Source organism: Macrobrachium nipponense, chromosome 23, assembly GCF_015104395.2.
Source record: "Macrobrachium nipponense isolate FS-2020 chromosome 23, ASM1510439v2, whole genome shotgun sequence".
NCBI lineage: Eukaryota > Metazoa > Arthropoda > Malacostraca > Decapoda > Palaemonidae > Macrobrachium > Macrobrachium nipponense.
This window is the reverse complement of record NC_061090.1, coordinates 21,333,845-21,359,121: the sequence shown is the minus strand read 5'-3', so window position 1 is coordinate 21,359,121 and position 25,277 is coordinate 21,333,845. Positions and strand designations below refer to the sequence as shown.

The 25,277-nt window shown below is 37.6% G+C and overlaps 1 protein-coding gene across 1 annotated transcript in view; it reads right to left on the bottom strand.

Moving 5' to 3' along the window:
* Positions 1-7,257: 7,257 nt before the first annotated feature.
* LOC135199281 (ubinuclein-1-like) overlaps positions 7,258-25,277 on the bottom strand; it is a 163,749-nt gene continuing 145,729 nt past the window's right edge. Inside the window, 1 exon segment of the mRNA XM_064227186.1 lies at positions 7,258-18,078. Within this exon segment, the coding sequence (XP_064083256.1) occupies positions 18,050-18,078 (29 nt within the window). The 3' untranslated portion in view covers positions 7,258-18,049.

Below are 25,277 nucleotides of genomic sequence, written 5' to 3'. Positions count from 1 at the left end.
TGAACATGAAGTCCTCTCATGCTTCGAGACTTCCTGGATATCACAAGGTACAGTTAATTTGTTATTTGTTACCTGTGCTTTGGAATATCACATATTCATATGGATTGCCTGTAAATCCAAAGCTTGGATGTATCAGGATGTGCTTTGGGAAGTAATTATGACTAATTGTGCTCCTTTCCCTGCGGGGAGAGGTGTGCATCGCCATCTTGTTTTCTTTCCAGATACGTGGGTAGAGATGATGCAGGTGTGCAGTCGGCGTTAGTCTTATCAGGAGAACCAACCCCAGAAGGACAGTTGGTTTGATGTATAACGTCGTGCTGCCATCCAGGTTCCCACGTGATGGATATCCCTTTTATCCTGATATGCACTGAATGGCGGTCGGATGCATCATCATCTGTAAAGAAGCAGATAGTGCAACAAGGCAGCCTTCAATGTCAGGTTGCTATGCCTACGAGAATAACATCAACAGCCTTGCACTTCTGGTAGAGTGCTGGCTTCGTATTCGGGATGCTCAGTGACGTCATAAACATGGCGTCACTTCACAGCTGCGGCCTACTCGGAGACATTCTTCCATTTTCACTTTGAGGTACGTACAAGAGTAATTTACAACTACATTTTTGGATTTGGAGATTTTTAATGCACTTTGTTTTTGAGAGAAATTACAAGCGTTAGGAGATTTAACAGTCACATAATGGAAAAGACACAAGTCTTTCCTCTGTATCTTTCCGCTTAGGCGTCAACAAGCTTAGGCTAATCCTGGTAGAATAGGGACTTCGTAGCTGATCCTCGAGCCAAGAAGAGAAGTTTCTTCTCCATCTTCGAGCCAGGATTGTTACATCCCTATTATATGAAAGCACAAGAAGTAGTTGTAATTGCCAAACAAGTGAATGATGGAAGATTAGTTAGTGTGGGTGTGAAGAGTTGGAGAAGGCTAGAATCAGGGACTTCGTGACTGATCCTCGTGCCAAGAGAAGAATAATTTCTTCTTCATCTTCGAGCCAGGACTGTCACATCCTTGTAAAGTAGAAATGCCACAGCAGGTTGGGTCTATTGATCTTCGCTGCAAGAGTACCATCAACAGCCACACGCTCCCATCAGGTGTGATGACGTCATAGCCAAAACCGCTTGCAAAATGGCGGTAGTCATGACGTTACAGCCCAATGCTACCAACCTCTCGTCGTCTTTGGTGGCATCATTATATTACGCTTTCATTTCGGGAGCACACACTTATAGAGAAATTGAATTTTCTCGTAAGATAAGCGGCTGTGCCGTTGTGTGCTCCAGTTATGTTTGGAATAAGAAAGCTTAAGCAGTACTTTAGCTCAGTCAACTTAGACGGTTGCCATTTAGGTTGTCAGCAGTCCAGTGGTAGACTAGGCTGAGATAACCATGCCGGCTGTAGAGCTATAACGACCGTAGAGCTCTAATGGCCATAGATCCATGACGCTGCAATGAAGTCACAGCCTACTGCTTCTTGATCTACTTCGCTGCCTCCGGAACCAAATACGCTTTCTGACTCATTGGTACACACAGTAATGAAGAAATTACAAGATCTAGAGATGAAAATTGCTAAGAAAGACAAAAAGAAAAAGCGTGATTCGTCTTCTTCCTCTAGCTGGTGTCATCGCTAAGTTTGATGACGTCACTGCGTGTACCAGTCAAGCGTTGGAGGATACAGGATTTTGTGACTGGTCCTCGGGACAAGAGGAGAAAAGTAAATTCTTCTTCATCTTTGAGCCAGGACTGTCACATCCCAATCAGCAAGAAAGTCAAGAAGTCAGTGGCTGGTAAGCTCAAAGCAAGCGGACAAAGCCATTTACAAGGTAAGCTCAAAGCAAGCGGATGAAGCCATTTACAAGGTAAGCTCAAAGCAAGCGGATGAAGCCATTTACAAGAGTCCGAACGAGCGAAAGCGTCGACTGTCACTGGGCTAGCAGCCGACGCGGAGTTGCCAGTGGAGACTACAAAGAGTCTAAGAGAGACTACAATGCCGTTGGTGAACTTGATACATACGCCGATGCTTTTACAAACTTTTTTTCCATGGACTTAAAGATGTCAGAGTAATGTAATATGATAAAATTGCTCTCATGTTTGTATATAGGATTGTATATATGTTCTCAATCCTACTGACTATTCGAGATCGAGCCATCAGTGGCCATTAAAGATCAAAGATGCCACGGTCGTATGGTCGGACGGCCATGACGCACCTGGACGTTTGTCAGAGCGTAGGAGTGAGTTAACGTCTCCTGGGGTTGAACAAAGTATGTTAGAACCGGAGGAAAGAGAAAACCAAGAGTTTCTGGCTTCGTATTCAGAGGTGATTGATTTGATTCGTCAATTCAATAACCTTTCGGGGAGCACGGAGACACCTGCCATTATGCTTCCCCCGGGGATTGACATGGTGTTTGGATTGAAAAAGGATACGAAAGTGTATGAATTAACTTGTTCAAGTCATGCAGAGTCCGTTTTACAACACATAAATGCATGGATTGCTGGAATGCTATGGATTCCTCTTAGTAATCGTATACAGCTTGAATGGTGGGAATTAGCATACGTACTTTCCAGGTAAGAATTCCCATGTATTATATACTTGTTGGTATAATCTGGTTTGTTCCTATAAGAATATTGACCAATCGCTTCGACTCTTACGCAAGTAGTTAAAGTTAACCGAAAGCTTGGTTTCTTAGAAGTTAAGTGCTGTAGAACCATTCTTCTTAATGAAACCGCATGGAAACTTAAGTTGAAAGGAGGAGGTGAGCTTCTTTCTTTTGCCACTTAAGGTAGCCAAGCCTAAGTAGGGCACTTGTAACCTAAGATGCTATAGCCAAGCTAATTGAGTCACCTTTTAGTTTAACAAGTGGTTAAATTTGTAGCCTATTCCAGCCAGTCCGAGTCTACTGCTACTATCTTAGTTAATCTGAGTAGTAGTTCTTAGCTTAGACTGTCCAAACTAACTGGTTTGGGTATGCATGAGCGGGCTTGGACTAGCTAATGGTTGTGGTTTAGTTTTCGAACCTGCATTTACCATCTTAGATTAGTCTGAGTGGTACAATTCTTAGTTAGCTTAGCCTAACTCATTGGTTAGATGGTTCCGACATACTTGTCGTACATGTCAACTTAGCCTAACAGTGGGTTGATGACTTAGCATGGTCTGGCTGCGTGAACATGCCTTTACTATCTTAGCTTGGGCAAATTAGTAAGGTTATAAGTATAGCCAAGCATAGACTAGTGCCTAGGCTACCCATTCGAAACACTTTTACCACCTCAGCCTAGAAGGTTGTGGTTGTAGCCTAGCATGTATAGCCCGAACTTTCTTGAACGACTTTACCCTAACCTAAGTCATTTAGTTTCTAGGTTAAGCTAGTCTATACTAGCCTATCCTAGTTAAGAGTACATCTCTGATGGACTTAACCTTCCCCTAAGTGATGGAGGAGTTAGCCTAGCCTAATTGGAAGTTAACATAGCCTAACCTAACCAAGCCAGGGTCAACCTGGTCTTGCCAACTTGAAATAAGTTAGTCAATTCTTAATTGACTATACCTACTTAGACTAGTCCAAGTGGTTGTTGGCTAGATTAACCTAGAATCTGCAAATGGGTCTCTTCCATCCTGGTCTAGTTTCTATATTGAAGTCACGAACCTAACATAGAGGGTTCGAGCTTCAGTTGGCTGGAGCAAGGCATTAGAACCTCATCATAATTGGAAGGGGAAGGTGGGGAGTTTCCCATTCTTCAAGAGTGAGGTGGGGTGAAGTGACGTTGGGTACAATTCTGGGCTAGGTTACTCAAGAATAGCACCATGGTGGTTTCTGGCAATATAGGATTTCCCTTTGGAAGGTAGCATATTGAACATACGCCCATATATTGTAACAGATCACCGCATAAGGTGTTTCGTGGTTGGGAAGTAACATTACTTGTGGAAAAAATGAGCCATGTCCTGTTAACAGATTAATTCCTTGGCCAGGAGGATAATTAGGACGTGTCTGAATAGAATATATTATCATAGAACAATTTCCTGGGGTTTTCCTATGATATCGTCCATATAATTGGAAAAGTTAAGTGTATCTTAGTTTTTCCAAAAATACTGAGCTGATTAATAGCTCTCCTAGGGCTGGCCTGAAGGATTGGATATTTTTTACGTGGCTAGGAACCAATGTGTCACCTAGCAACGTGACCTGCAGCTTATTGTGGGATCCGAACTGCACTATATCGATAAATTAATTTCTATTACCAGAAATAAGTTTCTCTGATTCCACGTTGGCAGAGCCGGGTGTTGGACCTCGGCCCACCGGTTTGGCAGATGAGTGCACAAACCACTCGTCCAGAGAGGAACTTATATAATGGAAAAACCATGTAAGAGCTGTCTCAGGGGTTTCACCCTGCGAGGAGCCTGAGGATTCCATTTGCGATGCTGGGAACAACCTGGAGGTTATGCAAACTCTAGGTTCTACCTGTTCCTCCATGTACCGAACGGAAGAATGGGTTGCATTAATTAAGGAGGACCCAAGATGAGTGACTGATAAAGTGTATCTTAGCTCAATCATCGCTACCAGGTTTATGTGGGGAGGAGGCAACACTGATAGGTAGAATTAATATCTCAAGGTCTGGAGGTTGCCCAGTATCCCTTTACGAATTAATAATTTTAAGATTTTGGGTGTAGAGCATCACCTCGGGTGTAACACGACTCCAAAGGTCTTTAGCTCACATATACAGAATGACTCTTTGGCCGTGACTGCCTGTATAGAAGAGGTTTCTGTCCATTAAAGGCATTCGGTCAGTAGACAATGATCTGGTGGAGAGGTTGTCAGAGCAGAGGGAAGTCTCTGTAATTACATGTATGGTAATATACATTGGACTGGTGATTGGGCATGTGAATATCACTTCATACTGAGTAATCTTCAGATGAATCAAGAGCAGTGAACTGGCTGGGGCATATAAGAACTCCAATCTGATAAGTGAAATCATACTCTGTATCAGAGTAGGCTTGATGGATTACCACCAGGCACATACATCAGTCACGTTACAGGAAACTGACCGTGGATGGTGGTCTTCCTCTGACCTTGGTAGAGCGAGAGTACTCACTAACCAGGTTTTTGACGTAGACTCAAAAGTAGTTAGGAACATCAGTTCCAATTTGCCCCAGAATCCAGGATAATGAGGCAATGCAGCACAGGTCATGCTCAGTACGGTGCGAGTATGTGTGAGAGACCTTCAGGAGGGCCGGCTTTGACTTGTCAAAGTACTCTGTGGTTATAGAAAGAACTACGTCACCTAGAACAAAAAGGTGGTAGACGTAAAGGAACAGGCCAAACAGAGGCGATTAGTCAAGCCTACTCCTTGTAGTCAAGTTGTACCAATGAGGTTATACAGAAGAGAAGGTCATCAGAGGAATAGGGGCCTTCTGGCAATTTAGAACATATCTGTTAAAATGATCATGACGGTTTGTCTGACTGTATCGAAGCTCAAAATTGTGCAATGCTAAGGTGTCTGTCTGTTCATGGAAATTTGAGAGTGGGTTCATTGTTATGAAAAGCCACTTTCGATTTCCTATATATAAATAAGGTTGCCCAGAGGTCCTTGGACACAATTTCCTTGGGTCCTTTGGTGGCTGCTTAACAAATGGTGTAACTCATCCAGTACCCCTGGCGGGTCAGTTGGTATCTTGTCTAAGATGATGGTATGAATGTGAAATGGAGGAGTTAACTGGCCTCTTTCCTTTTCAAATTTCTGTCTCCTTCTTTACTTAGGGGAGTAAGAAGAGAGTACCATCATAAGCTGGAACGGACAAGGTACAGATGAGTGAAGTAGCCATACTGTTACAGTTAGTATCAGTAAGATACCTATCAGTAGCAGGATATTCCTCTCGTTAGCAAGGGGGAGAGGAATGATAACAAACCTACATGAGTGGATGAATTGGTTCGTTAGAACAACAGATCTTCTTATCTTCCTCGGACGCAATGAACTATGACATTGTGTAGAACCCAGAAGTCTGACTATGATATTAATATATGTCTTAGATTCTGAAATACTGGTACTTACCTCCCACCAAGAGTAAGTCTATCCTAATGTTAAGACCGAAGGTTATTTTCGTATATGAACAAATGACAAATTTTTAACCAATTTGTATTTTTCATAACTTACAAACCTGAGGTCTTAACATACAAAGGCCCACCTCTAACCACCCCTCTATCAACTAACCTGGGTTGGAAGAATAACTAATGGGGTTACGAGTTAAAGTGGGGTATGTGGGTGGCTCCACATGTCTCGTGACCGAGCACAGATGCCAGTAGTCCCTTGAGTACACAATTATTTTAAACTTTACCGGTTTCCAGCTGGCGCTGAGTATTTATCGTATCCTAATATTAAGACCTCAGGTTTGTAAGTTATGAAAAATACAAATTGGTTAAAATTTGTCATGTTTCTCCCAATTAAATTCTAACTAAAATGAAGATTATACCTAACTACAATACAAGGTTTAGGCATAAGGCAGCACACTTGATGGGTCTGTACAAAAAAAAATCAAATGTTTAAAAATTCCTTTTATGTGATTACTATACATAAAAACCATAATTGGATAGTCTAAAAATGGTAAAGATACAGAATCAAGCTGTTGTAAGCTACTGTATGTTTTATTAAATTTTAAGTTTGGCATGTTTCATCATTCTACAAATCCTACTTTTTATGTATGCACCTTAACAAGTAATTTCATAGTTATAGTTTCACTGTAGCTATGTAATTACTTGGCAAGTATACATAAAATCTCATTTTATCATAAAATGATATCATATTTTACAAATGACTGTCCTCAGTGATTGGGCATGATTGCTTGTGGTTAATTGGAATTTGTTTACCTGATCATTTGACTATAAAAGTACCATCAGTTCCAGTTTTTGCCTTATTATTATTTGGTAGTTAACCCTTGCCCTCATGTATGTATGAAATATAACAATTTTAAATTTCTATTTTTCCAAATTTTTTTTTGGGGGGGAGGCATTTGTAGGATTATTATTTGGTGCAAGTTGGAATTGACTGTTGTAAATAAGTAACAAGATACTTAACTGGAGGGTAAGGGGAAGTTATGGAGGGAAGGTGGCGAGTTGGGGAATAACCTCACTCACCGCTGTCACCAAGTACTTTTGACCAAATTTCAGTCACCAATTCCAGGTAGTTATGAGGAGTCACAAAAGGTGATGATGTATTTCTGTGGACATGAAAGCTATGCATGTTGTCTTACCCTTTGGTAAATAAGAAAAGATTGAGAAGAGGCAGTCTCACATTTATTATTTAAAAGAATTAAACAATAATATTTACAATAAATACAACCAGTGTATGGAAAAAGAACAAAACCTGAAAGATCAACTGGATATCTTTTGCTAGTTTAGCTTTTAAGGTGTGAAAAATATTTAAATAATAAAAAGACATTTGTGATTATGCAAAACCTTTGCATATACAATACATAATACACATCATCAGTGTCATCAGTGCAGTAATAAAATTATCAGCTTTTCTAGTAATAAAAATATATAATTACACTGTACTTTGCATATAATTTTGCCTAGTTGAAAAACTCAGACTCCCATAATTCTAAATAGTATATGATATTGTTCAGTACTGTATTAAAAAAAACTGCCTCATAAATGGCAGATATGGCAGCTATTGCCTCATTGCACATAACACCATCCACAGTTTGAAAAACCATGAGTGCAATTCTCCTGAATTATGATGAATTGATAAAATTGCCCAAAACTCCTGCTTTCCCTGTTGTAGAAACAACATTAGACAATGTTACAGATGATGGGAAGTGGGAGCTGAAAATTAACATGTTAAAGCTATGCATACAGAACATGTGAGCAACAACAGATATCAAAAACAAGAATGGCAGTGATAGTTTGTCTTCAATATCAAGTATATTGGTATTCCAGTGAAATGAAAAAGTATGTACAAAATTTCTGATACCTCTATTTGGCAGCTAAATATCTTAACTTCAGCCGTGTGCTGTATTCTTAATACTTAGGTTTTCACTTTATTTCAAACACAAAAGCAACTTTAATACTCTTGCGTTCACATATTTCCAACTCGTACACTAGATTTTTTATTTCAAATTAAAAATTTTTTTGCATAGTATCAATATTTTTGTGTTAACTGTAATAGTACATATTAGGCTCAATAAAAAATGTAGTTTTAAAATTTTACAAAATCCATTAACAAAGTATAGTTTTGTTTCCAGGATATTTTGCTGCAAAAGAAATTAAGCAAGCATTTACATATATACTTATACTCTTGATAGTATGCAAATATATGAATTGCACTTCACAGTAATTTCAGATAATTCACTGGTCCATCAGCCCTTGAAACATGCAAAAATTATAATGTTGCCAGTCACATTCTTTGAAATGCAAATGTTCAATAATTATGCAAGTTGCACACATTTTGGCACATCCAGTCTCTCATTTCTTCTGCAATAGTAACATCATGCTATAGTAAATCATATTTGTTGCAAAAGTTAATATGAATTACCAATTAGTACATTTATTTACAATATATACACAATTAATAGATAGCTATTCACTAGAAAGCAAGACTAAGAATAGGAAAAGTTTCACACTGAACACATATTCACAAATGAAAATGTGAATTAAGTGATATTATGATGAATAAACTTCATATCACAAACTGAATGTGCATGTTGAGGCTTTCATATGAAAATGATAGGCATGTGAAAAACTGAAATTTGTCTACAATACTAATATGAAGCCATGGACACAGATTATGGGTGGAAAATATTTTTTACTGTCACAGTGGAATGAAAAGGAAAAGAGAATATTATAATGTATGTTCAAAACATGCAATGAATACAATCATCCATACATAAAAAGAGGTCAGGTACTCTTGAATTCAACTGAAATATAAACAAAATTGTCAAAATCATATTCAAAACTTCAATGAAATTGAAAACAAATTTCATTCCAGGGGAACCGAAGATATTCCATTTGACAAAAGGAACACTCAGGCAATAAAACTGAGACAGATCCAATATCAGTGTACTGAAATATAGTGCTTCAAGAAATGAGGATTATGGTGCTCAAGGCAGAGAGAGCAAATAAAAGCAACAGGGAATATCCACTTAGAGGACACTCAAACTTTTACAGAGATGGAGCATTCTTTTTTTTTGCTAATATGCTAAAAACAAAACTGTACAAGACAATCCTTGGTTTATGCATACAAAATTTTTTATATATGAGGAGGCATATTACTATAGTACAAGGCATTTCATACCACTTTCTAAGAAAGGTGAATTACTGCATGAGATTTCTCTTAAAGGCAACTGTGTCATTTCAAAATCAGAAACTGTTCCAATTCCATTACCAAATTCATATTTCTATCACACATCTAATTACAACTTGCCAATACTCCTCATAATTTTACATCTTTTAACCTATTCACTCAAAAGCAGCTAATCTGCATCAGTTTCAGTTTGTTCAACAAGAGTAAAGCTCCTCAAGTATGACACTAAATTTCTGTTCAGCTACTTGATATGTTTATTGGGCGAGTGAAATATTTTCTTAAATAATGCTAACCACTGTTCTATGTCAGTGCTAACCACTGTTCTATCAGTCAGAAGGTGAGATAAGCTATTCTTAAACAGTAACCCAGTAAACAAAAAACTGGGAATGTTGAAATGATCTCTTCCATCTTAGCGTACAGTGTGCAAATAAAATCATAAATCTACCGTTAAGTGCTTATCCAATGTATAAAATTTTAACATAAGCATGTACTGTATTATAACATTTCTATCTCATGCGTTAAATAAATCTGATCTACAAGGGTGCCCTCCAAATACTGTAGTTTGCAAACATTCTATTCCAGGTCTGACACATTAGAAAATTTACCAACTATCAAGTTTTCATTTTTGCATTTTGATATGACTAATAGCCCATTTCTGCTGTTCATTATTATGCTTATTACTTATTATGCTAATTACATCTTTAAACCAAACCTTAATGTTGAGTTAATAATACTCTCACAGCACTGGCCTGAAGAATTTGTTTTTAATACTACATTTTTTGTATTTAATTTTTAAATAGGAATTCTTCAAGTATTCAAATAGTACTGATACAAACATTTCATTTTGGTAGAAATTAACTTGAAAAAAAGTAAAATTATAAAAAGAAAAACAGCAGAGCTAACATTACAATAAATAGTACAACTCCCAGACAAAAGTACATTTATTTACATTATTTCCTCTGTACTGAAAATTATCAAATAATTATCAACTCAAGGATAATTACTGATATCAAAGTTAGGCCACACAGCTCAATGAAAAGTTTTGACACTTGAAGGAGTAGGCTGAAAAAATTAATGCCTCACCATTAATTCTGAAATAAATTCAGAACTAAATTTTTTTTTCTCATGAGGCTAACCTGAAGGTTAAGTTCTTATAAAAGGGTCAAGATTATGACCATGATGTATTAAAGCTATATTGAATATTAGAACTTTATAACTGGACAAGCTGAAAATGTTTAAGGTTTGGAAACTTCTAAAGAGAGTTTTATCCCTGATACTTGTTATTCATTGTGAAATGTTCCAGTTCATGTAAAGTTTAATTCTGACTTGAGACTAAGCTGAAAGATTTCATTGAATATGACAAAAAAAACAAAAAAGGTGCAATTAATGAAGAACATCACCCTTTACTAAAAGATTTAAAGGGTCATTACTACAAATAAAAAAAATAACTAATCATCACTCAGCTGAAAGTATCCTTCATATGTTTCCTTCTATGTAAAGAATGACACTACAAAATTGAGGATGGCATATGTGCACTTTAATGAACTTACTCATCCTTGGAAAAACAAATTTTCTAAGCATTAAGGGAAGTGATAACCAATGACCCCCACCCCCAAATGCATCATTCAATCAATCATCAAATAAAATGAAGAATGAAACAAATTATGAAACTTATGTATATGATAATGGATAAGGAGTTTTTCTTAATTGTACAGGTGACTTATGATATGCCTTCTACTATGCAATATTTTGGCCTCTAATTTCTTAATTGAACACTTACTCTCTTCTCAAATATGTACCCATTCACTGTGAATTTTGTGTGATGATATAATCCAACAAAAAATTAGTTAAGACAAAATCTTTTTTTCACATGCTGCAAAACATCATATCATATTTAAATGATTCTATAAGTCATACGTAGTATGACTTAATTTTTTAAAGATTAAGACTACAGAAAAGTTAAGAAATGCTCATTATAGCATTATAAAGCAATGCATAATACATTCCCTTCAAGTCAATATGACTTAAAATACTTCCTAGCTCTTAACAACTAGAGCTGGATTATAATTTAGGATCAATTTCTTGCTTGAATTCCATTGTTATGTGTTCATCTTTAAGTATAGCTCAACTCTTTGTAAAGATGTTATGTAAATAATATCCCTAATCTTCCTACCCATGGGATGCATTATATTTTTTACATAAAGTAAATAAGCTACTGTATAACAAAACGATAAACATAAATAGAAAAAAGATTAAGCTACTGTATAACAAAATGATAAACATAAATAGAAAAAAAAGATTAAGTTTAAATGCTATTTGTGCTCATAAATATCCACACTTGGTTCATCTGTCTTATGATGACTTGCAACACAATTGTTACATTTGAAGTACTCTAAGTACTTGCAAAACCATACTTTTGAGGTTTTAAGAAACGCTTACAAAATTTTATGTCCACCACCCTCATCCACTTACTTTCCATTAAATTTTACTTCTTCCAAAGTCAGAGGACAGACAACTCCCACAACCAAAAAATCATGTGACATTCTTTTAAAATAAATTTTGTAAATACTTTTTTAGCTTATACTAATAACAATCTTCAGTGCATTTCCAAGGCAAGTGAATTTCACTTTCCAAATTTAAGTGTAAAGGAATGGGTAAAATAACAGCATTAACTAAAAAATTTTTGTACAAAAAAATCAACCTCATAAAAGTTCAAATAAAATATCTACCCTGTACTTAAATGATAAAATAACTCATTGGGAACATACCTGCAACTCGGAGCTTGTTATCAATACTTTTGACCTTTAGTCCAAATCATTTTCTAGCTTTAAGACTTGGAGGTTTGCAACAGGCATTTCATTACCAATAATAAGTTTACCCAAACCACAACATTCCTCTAATACAACAAGCAAAGATATAAATTATAAAATAGTCTTAGACTGTGCAAACACAGCCAGTCACAGAGACCAAGCAAAGCAAAAAGCAGCATCATACCCAGCTAATGCTCCACTAATATGGAAGGCAAGGAGTTACCCCTTAGTGCCAACCTCCATATCAAATAGTGCAGGGATTCACTATTATTAAGTAGTTTATCCAGATCACTGAGTTAAAACATTAAACTCTCATAGGGTCAGCCAAAGAGGTTTTATCATTAACTGCAACATTCAAGTCTATTAAAGTGTATTTCTTTAAGTCTTTGATTACTGGACAATTTGAAAGGGATGATTCTGGCAGTTTCCATATTTCCAAAATTTGACATTTTCTGTTAGCTGAAGCTATGACATTCACAAAAGGAGCAAAATTGGTAAGTGCTGGTCTGCATTCTCTTCATACAGTGATCTGATTAAATGGGCTATTTTTTCAGTAATAATCCATGGATCAAACGAGTGTAAGCAACTCAATAATAACTAGAGAGAATTATTTCAGTGTGATTTTGCTTCTTGGTACACACAATACCATAATTCAACAATGAGTTTTAGCTCCATTAATTTGTTGCTGCAAGATTCATCATTCCATTAGCTCTGCCAATTATTAACCACGATTGGTTTTAGGGGTAATAAATAATCACTAGGAGGGATGACTGTTTGAGCTGATCATAATAATTTACAGCTTTGGCTGCTTTATCGGTATCCTCATTTCCCATTGATTCAAACCTCTGGACAGGGGGTTTCAAAAGAAACTCTTTGGCCATGGAGGCCTCACAGGTACAGTGGGAGCTGGGCCTTTTGGCAGCATAATATGTATATTTTGCAAAGGAGGATCTGTGATCAAGGAGACAATGGGGGTACCACGGCAAATGAGTTCATTAGTGTACATGCAGATCATTACCCAAACAGAGGGGTACACCAAAGCAGGTACGTTCATGGTAAAGTTCATCCAAGCTGTCAAACATCCTGAAGCAGACAAATACATGTTACCTATGTCTTATACAACGTAGCAAATGCGTTGTTGCTATTAGTTTAACCAGACCAAAGAGCTAATTTATGTAGATCTCACGGGATTACCCAAAGGATTTGTCTTATTACCTTTTAATCAAGGAAAAAATTGAAACTGTATGAGTTCATGTTGCTTTAATTTAGCATAGAGTTTAGCCTATGTTTGTATTTACAAAATTTATCAAATAAATATCACATGATTTAAGGGAAAAATTAGCTTTCCACTTGAAAACTAACTTACTGTTTGCAATTTAAAAAAGACTCTGGGACTTTTGTTACCATAACAATTACCCTACTAACATAATTAATTATAATGAAATGTTACTTCCAAGATGTGATATAAATACGTACCCTTTTATGTACCGCTGGTGGATGTTATTCCTAAGTAAACAAAATATAAACCAAAACACGTTGCAATAACAATATTTAACAGCATACAAGAGAAATTGGTATCAAGGAAAGAAGTTGCCTCTGAATATAAGAAAAAAAAATCTAGAATCTAAAACCTGCCTCTGTCAAATAAAAATTGAATCCTGACAACTACCCAAGGAAATTCTTGGCAGCCTTAGCTCTGAGGAGGAAAACATAGGCTTCTAAAACATACAAGGACTTGACCTACAGGTGTTATTTCAATGACTGTTACAGAACTTATATAAGGATGGTGTGTTTAAATACATAATCTTTATAAATATATATAAATAATATAAATATCATATGCCATTCCATAAAATATTACTGAATATTTCCCGCAATGACCACCACATACGATGTTACAGCTGTTTTAAGCATACTGGGGAATACTTCCCAACCTCGTTGTTACACCTGGTTACAGCATACTGGGGAGTTCTTCCCAACCTGACAGTTCAATCTTGGAAAAAATGTGGTTCATAAAGGATTAAAAATAATTTTCCAAGGTAAAATCATCAATCAGAAGCAAGTCTTCTAAATAGAGCTAATCACATGAATGCTTCATCTCTATCAAAACACTTCCTTAAATATATATAGAAGACATCTTATACATCTACTAATTCTATAAGACCAAAATATCCATATTTATAAAATAAAATGCAAAATAACAATCAACAAACACATGAGGACCATAGAGCAAAAACATGTTCAACAAAAAATAAATATAGTCATCTGGTTTCACAGTTCTATTTTAAGAAATCAATGCAATTCCTCAGCAACTTCTACATTAGTTCTTTCTTTCCCTTTAAGCAAGCTGGGAGAAGTACTGAAAATACACACACACAAAATGAGTGACTTCATATCAAGTACTTACTACTAATTAAGAAAATTATTCTACCAAAATCTTGAGCTAACTCTTACTTGAAATATACTCTCAATATCTAGATGCATCTTTTTAATAGCTATAATAAAATCATGAGAAATGGCTACTGCAGAGAATGTTTTATATACTAGTAAATTTACACTTCCTTCAATAAGATGGAGCTGTTTAAATGTTTGTTAATACATATACAATACAGCCTCGTATCCAGATTCTAATATTCTTAGATAACTGATAAAAAAACCGAAAATAAGTTTAAAATTATGCCAGTATTTCCCCGTCAGCAATAATGGGAATAAACAAAGCAATCAATATTAATCAAATCAATTAAAGAGGTTTTTATACACAAATTGATCTGTAAAGAAGTTAAGCAATGTTATTTTCATCATCTAATTCAGTGTCCAGTTTGACATGAAAAGCTTGATAGGTCTTTTTAAAAACTGTCATTTATTTACTAACTGTTTTAGCTTTATAGTGCTTCCTGAATTTTCTACACAATTTTGTAAGGAATTACTTTTGCTGTGAACCAGCTTCTCTACACTTGTGAGTCGACTGAAAAAATAATTTCACTTCAGTCATACGCTATGCCAACTATGTAAAACAAAAATTAGCAACAAGCCAGTTCTGTTCTTCATTTAAGAACAAAACCAAACCCCTTATCAAATAAAAAGCAGTTCACTACAAAATCAAATACATATTACTATTCAAAGAATAGTATGTAATATGTATTTGATCTGCCTAGCATTTAGGAATGACAGAAATATAACTTAATTGGATCTGAAATACAAACATGTTACTTTAATATATTACCACATTATTAAAACAATTTAGGTCTATCAAAATAATGTTTGGCCATTTCTTTGTGAAGTGTTAGGTGTGCATTTCATAAGAAACACTATTTTCTCCTGCTTCAAAAAGAATATTTCACCCACATTGCTCTGTTACTGTTGTCCAGAATCACAAAACATTTAAAATGAATTTCAAATATGTATACACAAATAATACAATACACATCACAGATTTTGTTTTTCTTACAAGAACGTAATTAAATCTGACCTACATCTGACAGCATAAATAATTTTATATATGCATTAAAAATGTTAATGCAAAAAAAAAATATTAATAAAATAAATAAATAAAAATGCCTCTTGTATAATTAATATATACTGTACTTTTAAATGCTGGCTGGTATGAATTTGTTGTTTTTCCATAAACATAAATTAGATTAAAATGTTAAACTAGCCTAGCATAATAGTAATTTATCAGAAATCAGTGTTTAAATTAAATTTACCTTCCTCCTTTTCTGAATGAATAATGCATGGGTTTTTCTTGACAATTTAAATTTTTCTAGTATTATATGCTACTTTCAGTATCTTATAAGAATTCATGGTTTCTTCTAACCTTGGTGGCATCTTATGTTAATGTGCACAACATATAGATTAGACAATTTTATAGCATTAGGTTCTGGATACGAGGTTTCCTACTGCAGTGTATTCGTTCTTGATATTTTGCTGATTACTGAAACAACAAACACTCATGCTAAACATTCCAATAAAAAAATTGCAAATACATTACTTAACAATGATCAACTGTATATAAAAAAAATTTAGATGGCATCTGTAAACTGCACATTCTTTTATTAAATCCATTGCCCTGGAAAACTTGAAAGATTAAGTCAGATGTTTATTATTCATACTGGTGAACCTCTTGTAAAAATCGCAATCTGTAAAATTACTTGAGAGTATCTAACGGCAATGTTATTTCTATTCTCGACTCAAGGACCATTACGAAGGATGACAAACTTTCGTCTTGCAATATATAATTGCATTACATCATGATTTGTAGTGTTAATGCAACAAACATTCTATGAAATACTTTTGCAACAATAAAATTAGGAGATTTACAGCCCAAAAAATAACTGCCATTTGCTTAGCACAAAAAGTACTTGACCCAGAAGCCAGCAAATTTGAGTACCTCTTATCAATGAAAATTTCAAATGACAACAGATGATGACATAAATACTCTCTAATTTACTGTATAACACACTGGGAGAGAGAAAAAAGAATAAGTTAAGTCTGAATCAAAATATTTGAAACTTTAAGTTATGCTCAATATAAACAAAAGAGGGGGCCATCTAATTTTGGGATTGTCTATTTGTCTGACGACTGTATGCAAAACAAGTAAAGTCAACATGGATGACATTACACAGAAAATACTGATCTTGAACTTTATACATCATGACCAAATGTAGTTTTGAATTAAGAAATCATGAAAATTTAATATCGCGCATAAAGTTGAAACACTAACTTCTCTCATGGAAATGAAGTTAGTGGTAAAAGCTTGTGAGCTTGAGGAGTTGATGAATTGCAATAATGCACATCTTATCACCTTTATGACAAAGAAAGAACTAATGAATAGCAAGAAAAGTTTAGATTTAAAAAAGTTGCACTACAAGTTCTGACCATCTACACATCCCTAATTGTCTATAATAAAAGTTGACTCATAAACTCATGTTCCAATGACATCCATCTTCACCCTAGTAGCTCATGAACTCATAACAGTGCTGAGGTACACAGTACATGTGCAAACATGACTCCTTGAAAACAAATTATACATCTACTATGGGCATACCCAAGGGCTGAGGTTTGAGGAACCTGGCTGATAAAAGGCAGCAATATAACAAGCAAACCACGAATAAACAGCCTTACACCATGAAAACAGGCCTAAGTAATTGGAAGGTGACCTAAGATACAAGCCTTAAGAAGACTGCAATCCATTTCCATTCTCTCCTTACATGATCAAGTCCAAAGTTATCACCACAATCAAGTTATGAAGAAAAATGCAAAATTTAAAAAGTAATGGCAGTGTGCATACTGACTGGCAGACTAGAAATATCCTCAAAAGTGTACAATATCTGAATATCTCATAAGACACTATCGCAACCTTAAGGTAGGACAATCACTATCAAATTTCATTACATAAATTTAAAACGTGTTCATTTATCTTTTAAATACACAAATATGAAAAGAGAAAATTCTAAATGATGAACTTCACTAAGACTAACTACACTTTAAAATTCCCCTCTGTCACTGTTATTGGAGATGACTACTTTACAAACTTCAACATATACGATATAATAATAATATTAATAATAATAATAATAGAAAAAAAATTGAGTTGAAAAAGTCCCTTTAAAAAAGTAATGGCCAGCCATTGCAGAGGTTTCGGTCACTTTTTAAAATGATCTCTTTTCAAAATAGCTCACGTTCATAGGAAATTTCTGCTCTCGCCAACACTTTTAATCTTGAAGTTGAACTGTACTGCAAAACCCTGAGATGAAACGGTCTACTTACAAATCCTTTTGATCACAGGAATCCAATTCTGTAGCTAAATATTAGATATGCTTTTTAACACTCTGTTATCCAGCAATACTGTTTTTTTTAATAGTAGTAAAGCATACTGTTAAGTATACTGATAATTATTTTAACAGGTAACAATGAACTTGTCCTTATGCGAGGTTGTGCTTCCTTCAAATCAGAGTCAATCAGTACTGTCCACGATGTTGCTCAGATCCTGAAAAAACATGTAACTTGAGTACCTTTGGGCTTTCCTTTAAGTTGAAATCTAACCAGTACAACACAAAAAATGATATGAAGATACAGTAGACCCCCTGGCTTTGCTTTCTTACAATTTACTGATTCAGCAATTCATGGATTTCTCTATGGAACATATATAGGTACGTTATTTGCAGAAAATTTGCTTATTCGCTGTATTTTTCAACGATAAATGTTCACAAATTACCGTATTTTCATGACTAAATTCACTTTTTGTCATAAAACTATTAAAATACTCGGGTACGTATAAGCATTTCTAGAATTTTAAGAGATTTGCAAGGGGAGTTGTTGGTACCTATTCCCCACAAAATTGGGGGATTTATTGTATATCATGCATCTGAAGACCAGCAATGCAGTAGTGTATAAATCATATATAATAGTGGTTCTTAATTTTGCAATATATAAAAATAAAATTTATTCTTACTGTATGCTGTGGGTATTTAAAGTGAACTCAATGATGGATGGTACAAGAGATGTAAAAATATACAAACACCTCTTGTATATTTATGCAGTATATCACTGACTTCACTTTCACTCTTGTTATTTAGTATAATGGTTGTGTGCTTTTAAAAGTAAACTTTAAACTACTACCTGGTCCAAAGTCCAAGGCTACATAGTACATCAGTTATGGCTTGTGTGATTTTGTTACCTGTTAATCTTCTCAATTTTCTTTATTAAAATTAGGTGCCTTACCTACTGCATATTTGCTATTTATTCATTCTAAATGTGTGCTATCTATCTAACTACAGATATAACTAATAAATTTATAAGAAACAAACCAGCAAAAATTGCAAGAAAAGGTATTTATATTATTCTTAAACATCAAGAATATTAACAAAATCATACACAAGTTACTGTTGATGTATGTAGACCTACACTTTGAACCAGAAAGTTATATGATCTGTCCTTGAAACTGGTGACTGGTAAAACTCACTGTTGTCTTGTGGTCAAGATCATTTTAAGTTGAAATACAGTGCTGACTGAAAATACCATCCACAACAATGAATATTAGAAGGATAAACATTCATGAAAGAGAGAGAGAATCTAGGATAGAATATATCAAATATTAAAGCAGAATAAATATACATGTATGATAATAAGTTCGTGCTGAATTTAAAAGGGACCTATATTCACACACATATGCAAACATTTAAGGAATAAGAACAAGTGCTGCTGGAAAGCCAAATAAAATAATCCTCTATAACATTTCCAAAACTCAGGGCTGACTGTAGTTAGAATGATAGTAGGTAGAAACTAAAAAATCAGTAGAAATTAGTATAGAAAAAGAATCTCGGTAAACTTTTTCTCTCAATAATCTACATAATACTGATATTAACATTCTTCAAATGCAAAAGAATACGATTTCAACAGCAATGCAGTACACTGATTTTAAATACAAGCAAATGCTTCTTCCACTAAAAGTTTATTTGACCAAAGTTACATCATAATAAACCCAAGCCTATAATCCTTTTACAAGACCATTGAGATACTTTTATATCTGATTTTACATTTGCCAAAAAATGCGTTAATTACATCTACCTAATAGCAGAACTAAACTAAACACTCTTCAACATGTGATCTGACCAACACCAACAAATGGTGCTAACAACTGCTATCATCCATCTTGATTTCTAATTATAATGATTATACCTTAATAGAAAACAGAAGGTTGTTTTACTCCGATCGTGAATGAATACCTAATCATTTGAATTAAATGCAAAAATTGAGTCATGTGAACGAGTTTTTGTAAGAAAATTAGAAAAAGCACAGCCCTGAATCCAGTTAGAAAAATCAGCAAATTAAAGAGAGAGAAAAAAAAAAAACCAAATTTGTAACTAATTTGTATTTTTCATAACTAACAAACCTGAGGTCTTATCATTAGGATTTACTAGCGCCAAGCTGGAAACCGGTAGAATTAAAATTACACTTGTGAAATCCAGGGACTAATGGCATCAATACCAGGTCACGGGGCATGTATACCCAGAATGCCCACGGCTACCTGTGACCCACCAGTTATATTTCTAACCCAGTTTAGACTGCTAGAGGGGTGGTTCGAGGTGGGCCTTTAACTGTTAAGACCTCAGGTTTGTTAGTTATGAAAAATACAAATTAGTTACAAATTTGGTATTTGTTCATACACGAAACAAACCTTCGGTCTTAACATTAGGATAGACTTACTATTGGAGGGAGGTAAGTCTCTACAACTGACTGGGAGTTTGCCACCTTATCCATTTCCGAATATATAGGGAAATTCTAAGAGAATGGACAATGAACCTAGGACCAAAGATATAAGCGGATCTATTGGTTTTCTCCCACTGGGTGTAGATACCATTCTACTGTTTACTCTTGTCCCTTGCAACTGGATCCACCTTCACCCCTCTTTTCCCTATTATCCAGAGGGGTGTGTTGCTACTGAAAAGTATATCATCACCTAAGATAGCTTCACAGTATGGCTGACCACCTCACCTGCATCTAGTCCGTTCCAGCACATGACGGTACTCTCCTTCATATTGCCCGTAGTTAAAGGAGTAGGAAGAAAGTAGTAAAGAAAAAAGACCAGTCATCCCATTCATTCTACTTTCATACCTTCATCTTAGACTAGACGCAAACTGACCCGCCAGGGGCACTGGATGAACTATATCACTTGTTGGGCCGCCACCACTGGACCCAAGGAAAAGGTGTCCAAGGATCTATGGGCAACATCTTTCAAATAAAATGAGGTGAAAGTTATTTGGCGTTTTCCACCACACCAGCTTTCAGAATTCTATCCACAGACATGTTCATCTTAAATGCCAGGGAAGCACTCAAGCCCCTGATGTCATGAGCTCTAGCTCCCACCTGGCTATCTGACCCTCTGTCTTCTGCCGTATAAGCATCTCTGATCGTCTCCCTTAGCCAAAACGATATTGTATTCCTGGACACTTCCTCTTGTCCGTCCTTGTACTTACGAACAACCTCCGGCACCCCGGCCTGAGGTGCCTTGTTCTCTTTTAAGTTACTCCTTAGTGCCCTGACGGGGCACAGGAGCATCTCAGCTTTGTCGTTGTCTACAAAGTCTGCCAAGGAAGGTATGGTAAAGGAGTCGAATCTGCCTTCTACTATTGTTGGATTTTGGGTCTTGGCCACGAATTCTGGGACAAACTCAAATACCATTGATCTCCAACCTCTCGAGTGCTTGATGAGATATGAGAGGCCATGTAGCTCCCCCACCCTTTTGGTTGAAGCCAGGGCCAATAAGAAAACTGTCTTCAGGGTCAGGCTCCTATCCGTGGACTGCCTTAGTGGTTCGTAGGGGGGTTTTGTCAGACTACTCAGTACCTTGGTCAGATCCCAATCTGGGGCTTTTAGCTCCTTTGGTGGGCATGACTGTTCAAAGCTCCTCATCAGCATGGCCAACTCCCATAAAGACGATATGTCCACTCCTTTCATTCGTAAGACTGAGGCTAGAGCCGCCCTGTACCCCTTCACTGCAGATACAGACATATGTTTTTTCTGTTCTGAGATATATCAGAAAGTCTGCTAACTGCTGAATAGTGGTACCGAGTGGAGACAAGTTCCCTCTACGACACCAATCACAGTATGCTGACCACTTTCCTTGGTATACTGTCGCAGATGATTTTTTGATATTACCTGCCATCTGAGTTGCTGCTTTCTGCGAAAACCCTCGCGCTCGGAGGAGATACTTGACAATCTCCACCCGTGAAGCGATAGGGACTTCACCGACTGGTGGTACCTCTCCACGTGCGGCTGACACAGAAGGTTGCTCCATGGAGGTAACTCTCTTGGCACATCTACTAGGAGTTCCAGTAGGTCTGGAAACCACTCTGCTTTCGGCCATAAAGGGGCTACCAGGGTCATCTTGAGGTTCTGAGACCGCATTACCCTGTTCAGAACCTGACGGAATTAGACAAATGGAGGAATGCGTACATGTCCAGATTGTCCCAGGGGTGTTGTAGCGCATCTTCTGCTACTGCCTCTGCGTCTGGGACTACTGAACAATACACTTCCAACTTTTTGTTGTACCTGGTTGCGAATAGGTCTATGATCGGTCCTTCCCACAACATGAGCATCCTGTCCACTACCTGTTGGTGCAGGGACCACTCCGTTCCCAGAATCTGATCCCTGCGGCTCAACTTGTCGGCCACTATGTTTTCTTTTTCCCGGAATATACCTGGCCTTGATGTCTACCAGGTTCTCTATAGCCCACTGGTGAAGTTGAACTGTCATCACATGTAACTGCCGAGAAACTAGGCCTCCTTGCTTGTTTATATAAGCTACTACTGTGGTGTTGTCTGACATCAATACCACTGAGTGTCCCTTTACTCTCTCCCTGAATTCCTGTAGAGCCAGAAAAGCTGCTTTCAACTCCAGCACGTTTATATGGAGTTCTCTGTCCTTGCAACTCCATTTTGCTGACACCATCAACTCCTCCATATGGGCTCCCCAGCCTTCTAGTGACGCATCCGAGAACAGCAAGAGGTCTGGGGAGGATTGTTGAAGGGGACACCCACTGTCAGATTGTCGTCGTTCACCCACCACAGCAAGTCTTTCCTCACTTCTGCCGACAAGGGAATTTGCTCGTACGGGTGATCTACTGTTGGTGACCAAAACTCCTTCATCCTCCATTGTAGGGACCGAAGGTGTAGCCTTCCTTGTGGTACTAGCTTCTCCAGGGAGGTTAGGATTCCCAGCACCACCTGCCACTGTCTTGCTGGCTGTGTCTGTTTTCCCAGAAAGGCATTCACCACTTGTTTGCATTTCTCTACTCTTTGGTCTGTCGGGAATACTTTGGCTTCTGTTGTTGTCTATTCACCATTCCCAGATATTCCAAACGTTGACTTGGATCCAACTGCGACTTCTCCTGATTCACCACAATACCTAGGCTATGACAAAGCTGCAGGAGGGCCGCCCTGTCCCTGAGTAATTTCTCCCTGGACTTTGCTATCACCAGCCAATCGTCCAGATATCTTATTAGCCTGATCCCCTGAGCATGCGCCCACGCCGACACGAGGGTGAACACTCTTGTAAAAACTTGAGGAGACGGTGTACCTTGAATTCGAAAGCTTTCCCTGCAAGACTGAAGCGGAGAAATTTCCTTGAAGACTGATGGACTGGTATCTGAAAGTATGCGTCCTTTAGATCGACTGTCAGCATAGTCTCCGATTCTGACTGCTTGTAGAACCGTTTTCGGAGTTTCCATCTTGAAACTGGTTTTCCTTATAAACAGATTCAGCGTTGACAGGTCTATTACTGTCCTCCACTCCCCGTTGGCTTTGGGTACCAGGAAAATCCTGCTGTAGAAGCCTTTTGCCAGACTGCATACTTGTTGCACAGCTCCTTTTTCCATCATCTTCTTCACTTCGTCCTGCAGAATAGTGGCCTTCTGAGATTTGTGGGCATAAGTGACGTGGGGTAATGGTTGATCTGTCAGGGGCGGGGTTACCTCGAACAGGATCAAATACCCGATCCTGAGAACATCCACCACCCACTGCTCTGCCCCTAGTTCCTGCCACACCTTCCAGTGATTTGCCAGGCAACCCCCCACTGGTGTGGCCGAGTGATGGGAGGCGCCCATCCTATCTTCTTGAGCCTCTCCCTCTTCCCCTATTGCCCCTTCCTCTGTTGTTTCTATTGTGAAAGGGCCGATGAGTTATCCTCTTTGGGAAGAGGGTCTTGTGACTCTATTAGAGATGCTATGTCTTACTGTCTTCTTTCGAGACATCTGCTGTTGTCTTCCCTCCAAAGGAGTAGTTTGACTGTTAGACGTTTTCCTAACTGCCTGTTGCACCAACCTATCGTTAGTGTCCATCCTTCTTCTATCTATCGCCTCTTCCAGTATGACCTCTGGCAACAGCAATTGCGATTCCAAGATATCCCCATTCCTCATTGCTAACAGGGAATCCAAATCCACATTGCGGCTTAGTCTAGCCAACGCTGCATCTCTCCTCATTAGCAGGATATTTGCCCAAACATTGGCACTTACGTTTGTCAGGTACGCAATCGCCTTGGAACCTGACTGTAGTAATCTAATGAACAATGGTTCATCCACTACTTTTCTTGTTGCTTCCGAGGATGCAATCTTCGCCACTGCTGTTGACCAAAGGTCTAACCAAGAAGCAGCCTGAAAGACAGAAGAAGCTGTTGCTTCTAACGTAGCAGCCTCTTGGTACGTCATCGAAGGGCACTCCATTTTAACCTGATCCAAGGTTAATCCAGGCCTTAACCTTACAACATTAGGGTTCATTTGTCTAGACGGCAAAGGGACCTTCGGTGTCGTATAATATTTCCTTTGCTTTATCATTGGAGGGGGAATAAATTTAAATGATCTATTAGATCTTAAGGAATTATCCCTCCCTGCAATCTTTGCGTTTACGTGTTGCAAGACCGATTCCGCATGACTCGAACAAGGCAATTCATACGACACCTTGGTATCCCTCTTTAGTCCAAATGCCATGTCAATTCCAGGAGGAAGCATACTGGCCGGTGTTTCTGTCTTCTCCGAAAGGTTATTGAATTGACGAATCAAATCAATCACCTCTGCATACGAGGCCAGAAACTCTTGGTTTTCTCCTTCCGGTCCCTCTAGTGTACCATTCTCCGTCACAAGGGATGTTGTCTCGCCTCTATCTTCTGACAGACGGCCCGGAATTCCACGGCCGCGGTCTCTTTGATCTTTGCTGGCCGCTGTTGTGTTCCCGGATAGTCAGCAGGGGAACGAGAACGTCTCACTCTTTCTCTGCTCACGGATCTAGAGCGAGAATCTCGTCTAGATCTCCAAGATGAAGGCTCCCTTAAGACAGATATAAGTTCGTCTCTATTAGTATTGGCATCGTTTTCGAGCGTCGGCGAGCCCGGCCTTGACCTTCTATCCAGACGGACACTGCCTTCCACGAACGTATCCGCCGAAGTTGCCAACTCTCTAATTTTCGTACTTTTAATAGGAGCCTTATCGTCCTTCGTACGTATTTTGAACGGCCTTACGGGCGAAACTGGGACCTGTATTCCATCCTCTGCTGCACCTTTCGCCGCCAACGTCGATTTTACCAGAGGTATCGCAGTTTTTGCGATCCGAACTGGCAACTCCGCCTCGGCCGCTAGCCCGCCGGCCGTCACCTCTCTCGCTTGTTCGGATTCTTGCGAACGGCTTCGTCTGCCAAC